Source organism: Diabrotica undecimpunctata, chromosome 9 (genome assembly GCF_040954645.1).
Source record: "Diabrotica undecimpunctata isolate CICGRU chromosome 9, icDiaUnde3, whole genome shotgun sequence".
In the NCBI taxonomy this organism is placed as follows: domain Eukaryota; kingdom Metazoa; phylum Arthropoda; class Insecta; order Coleoptera; family Chrysomelidae; genus Diabrotica; species Diabrotica undecimpunctata.
In genome coordinates, this window is record NC_092811.1 from 58,343,903 (window position 1) to 58,348,061 (window position 4,159).

Here is a 4,159-nt window from a genome sequence, read left to right on the forward strand (position 1 = left end):
ATAAAATTTTATTAATTTTTAGTTACAATTAACCCAGCAAACAGACTTGAGCCCAGTTACGTGATGATTACGTTAAATTTACGGCGAATTTCAACGAATACGTAACTCGGTGATTTAAGACGAAAAAAAAAACGTATTTCAGTGCCAAATCATTCACCTATATATTACTGCTTCTTTTATACATGTTTGACATTAGAATAAATATAAGATCTTATTGCAAAATATAGTACATGTTTTTTATAATAGTTGTGAATGTCGGTTACATTGCAAAGCTACGTTTATTTCACGTAAAAATCACGAAAGCGAAATAACTTCCTTCAGTTAAATTTTGAGGAATATTTTAGAAAACAAAACTTTAGAACCGTGTTGGTTAGATACGTATTGCTTGAATTTTCCTCACTGTGTTTTATGGACGTCGAAAAATTAGGTGTATTTCACGTAAAAGTAACGTAAATAATACCAATATTAACAAAAAGTTTTTGATCTCGCTTTTAAAAACATTTAGCCTACCTATTTCAATCCTACTACTACTTAGAAGCTATTTTTTTTATTTAAAAATATGACAGGACCTAATATAATTTATGTTGAGCCTTTGTTGAGTCTAATTTTCAAATCGCGCGCGGTGATGACGTACTTCCAAGCCTTCCCTCCTAGTCCTAACGAAGAAGAATGATTATAACAGAGACAACAGATGACTTGTCTCTGATTATAACCTCTAAAATCAGCTTTTCCCAAAACGTGAAACGAAATTTTCCCTCGTTTTATTTTAGGCTTATATATGTACATAGTTATATGTCTTTCGTATTAATAGAGTTTGATGAGAAAGAGGGAGGTTCTGTTGCTGTGGTGCACCAGAACTGGCTCACTCCAAGAAAAAAGGAAGTATATTGGCCTCCTTATAAAACTCAAGCGCTTTACGATAAAGCAGTAAAGAAAGGGGATAGTTGCACAGAAGATTGGCAGTTATTTACGGTGAAACGTATTTTTAGATACTATGGTATGTATACAAGTATAATTATTTTGAAAAAAAAAAAAATAAAAACCTTGTTTCAAATTAATTTATCTGTTGGGATTTGCTAATTTTTATAAAATATTCTGAAGATAGCTTTGAAGAAGCTCAGGTCAAGGCAAAAGTAGCTGAAGTTACATCAGATCTACAGTCAGAAGTCGATGAGGTAAATTCAGAGAAGAAAAGACAGAGAATCAAACCACGCCGGTTCATTTATAGTGACACTGAATCTGAAGAGGATTCATTACCACGACCACCGAAAATTTGTAAAGGTAAATAGTTACATATTGTTTATGGTTATAAGTTATAAAGGCTTTATGTTTTCAGCTGTTCAGGATACCTCTTCACACACCCCAAGAAGCTCCACAAGTTCGTGTATTAGTTATGGTACATTGTGTAATACAGGAACGTCTTGTGATACCCCAGTCACTTCAGTAAATGTTGAAAGAAACCTTGAAAGCAATGCAGAGTCTCAAAGTAGTAAGTAGATGTTAATTAGGTACTATTTGCAGTATATAACCTTGTATTTGCTGAAGTGTTTATGGAACTTTAGTCCACTTCGGTAGTTCAGGGTTAATTGTTGAAGATGGCCATTTATTGATTGCTCAATATATCTATCTTTTTACAGGTTTTCAGACTAAGCTGGTGTCACATTTAGCGCTGATAATTGAACAAAATAAGGAAATCTTGTCTCTTTTGAAAAATAGACCACTGATTGAACAGTCTTCCGTTTTAAAGCCCAATGTTCCTGTAATTTTACCAATTTACACTTTTGAAGACTTCCAAATTTTGGAAAATTTTCTATCTATCTATCTATCTATCTAAACTATTTTATTTAGATAAGTATCTGGGCACATTAGATAAAAATAGTGTAGTATCTGCTACCAATTCAGCATTAAGATGTTGTTTGGCTTATAAAGTAGCTAAAAATATGAGCTTTTTGGGATCAAGAAATAATAAAAAGGCCTTTAACAACAATATACTTAAAAAAGTGATCGTTGGTAAGGGTGACTAAATAAATGTATGTGATTACATATATTTCATGTAATAATTTTTACAGATTCTGTAAAACTAGCCATACCAGGTTCAACTACCAGAAGTATAGAAGACTGTATGAAAACTTGGTTAAAACGGGCTCCTAAGCACTACAAGTTGGAACAGATCAAATTGAATAGAACTGATGATGCCATATAAAGCTGTTGTAGGCAAAAGACAATTTTATAGGAGGCTAAAGAAACGTAGGGAAATAATTTGTAAGGACTTAAATAGTGAAAAACTGCTAACTAAGGTAAACTATGAAAATGCTAATGTAAAAAATGATACTGATAATTTAAATACAGATGTAAGTGTTGGCTGTGAAACCAGTCATAATTCTTTAGGCACTCCTAATATTTTAAATTCAAATGATTGTTTGCTAAATGAAACTCTTCAATTAAATACTCTAGTTCCATGTAAACATGACACGACTGTATTTGAATTTGTACCAGAAAATTCCCAATATTCTAATAAATTAGGAATATGCCAGGAATTAAGAAATTGGGTAATAAGGTCAGGCAGTCTACCACATAATAGTGTTACATACTTACTGCATGTTTTGTCAAAGTATCATCCTGAACTACCTCTAGATTGTCGAACCTTACTCAAAACTCCAACCAAAACTTTAATGCGCCCTTTGAATAAAGGAAACTATTGTCACCTAGGAATTTCTACAGCATTAGAAAATTTTTTGTTACGCAATCCAAAATTTACTGAATCTGTAATTTTTTTTTTTTTTTTTTTTTATTCAGTTTGATGGCCTTGGCCGAGCCAATTAGCCAGACAAATTTAAAGACAAACAATTTTTACAATCAGAGGAATTTTTTACAATTAGAGGAATAAACATATAATCATCCGTACAATCTAACGTGCAATTAGTAATAATTAGCAATTAACAATTAATAATTAGTAATTAGTAATTAGTAATAATTCTTTTTTTTTTTTTTTCTTTTTTAATTTTTTTTTTTTTTTTTTTTTTTTTTTTTTTTTCCTGCGCTAAGACATAACCCGATTCAACATCTCGGAGGTTTACATCTTTTTTTTTTTTTTTTTTATTTTTTTTTTTATATTTCTTTATGACTTTTTTTTTTTTTTTAATTTTTTTTTTTTTTTTTTTTTTTTTTTTTTTTTCTATAATACAATGTTTACTTAAATATAAGTTAGTTTTAAGCTACAATTTATATTTACAGTTTTTGATATGTTCGTAAATCATTTTTAATATATTGATATCTCTAGAGAAAATCAAATTGTTCAGGTAGACGGGAAGTGGAATTTTTAATATAATAAGATTATCATAAAATTTGTTTATGTTTACTGATTCGTGGGAACATTCAAGAAAAATATGTAATAAGTTACCTTCTTTTCCACACTTGCAATTAGGTGACTCCGCGAGACCCAACTTGTACATATGAAGGGGGGTAAGAGCATGATTAGATCTTAATCTGTTTATAACCCTTATGAAATGGCGATTTGATAGAGTATGAAACCATCTTTTTATGGGTATTTCAGGCTGCATTTGTTTGTAATTATTTCCAGTTCTCGTGTTTCGATAATATGTTTGCCATTTTTCTTTTTGATGCTGTTTACTAATTATATCAATGTCTGAAAAGGGGAGTAAGTTCAAGGGAGCTTCTTCGCCTATGTCTAGGGCAGATTTGGCTAGGCTATCTGCTATTTCATTGCCCTTAATGCCCGCGTGTCCCTTTATCCATGATATAATAATGCTTTTCCCTAAATTTGTAATTTTATTGTAAATAGTCATAATTTCTAGTTCTATATGATTTAGTTGTTTGGACCTATGTACGTTTGTTAGTCTGTCGACGACACTCTTACTGTCTGTAAATATTATGCAGCTGTAGGGTTCGTTACTATGTATATGCCTTAATGCAAGAAGAATCGCTGTCATTTCAGCAGTGTATATCGATGATTCAGCTGGCAATTTCAATAATTTTTTAAATCCGCTTTGAACATTAATTAATGCACATCCTACTTTGTTTTGTACTTTAGATCCGTCTGTAAAGTAAAACTGATAGTTTGGCCATTTATGCCGTGTAAATGATTGAAAAGCGACTGGATCTAAATTACTGTCCATAAAATAGGTATTAATGTGTTTTG

The 4,159-nt window shown here is 31.0% G+C and overlaps 1 protein-coding gene across 1 annotated transcript; it reads left to right on the plus strand.

Annotated features, from left to right (window-relative positions):
- The first annotated feature begins 594 nt into the window (after window positions 1-594).
- LOC140450877 (uncharacterized) lies at window positions 595-1,834 on the plus strand. The gene is made up of 4 exons (XM_072544559.1): window positions 595-997; window positions 1,102-1,281; window positions 1,337-1,489; window positions 1,638-1,834. Exons 1-4 carry the CDS (start codon window positions 670-672, stop codon window positions 1,832-1,834), a joined length of 858 nt encoding a protein of 285 aa, XP_072400660.1. The 5' UTR covers window positions 595-669.
- Window positions 1,835-4,159: the final 2,325 nt, after the last annotated feature.

Bases quoted from the DNA above. Each gene is read 5' to 3' on its own strand.
- LOC140450877 (XM_072544559.1), top strand. From the start codon at position 670: ATGATTATAACAGAGACAACAGATGACTTGTCTCTGATTATAACCTCT. The intron at 998-1,101 runs GTATGTATACAA...AATATTCTGAAG, and splicing joins ACGTATTTTTAGATACTATG to ATAGCTTTGAAGAAGCTCAG. The intron at 1,490-1,637 runs GTAAGTAGATGT...ATCTTTTTACAG, and splicing joins CAATGCAGAGTCTCAAAGTA to GTTTTCAGACTAAGCTGGTG.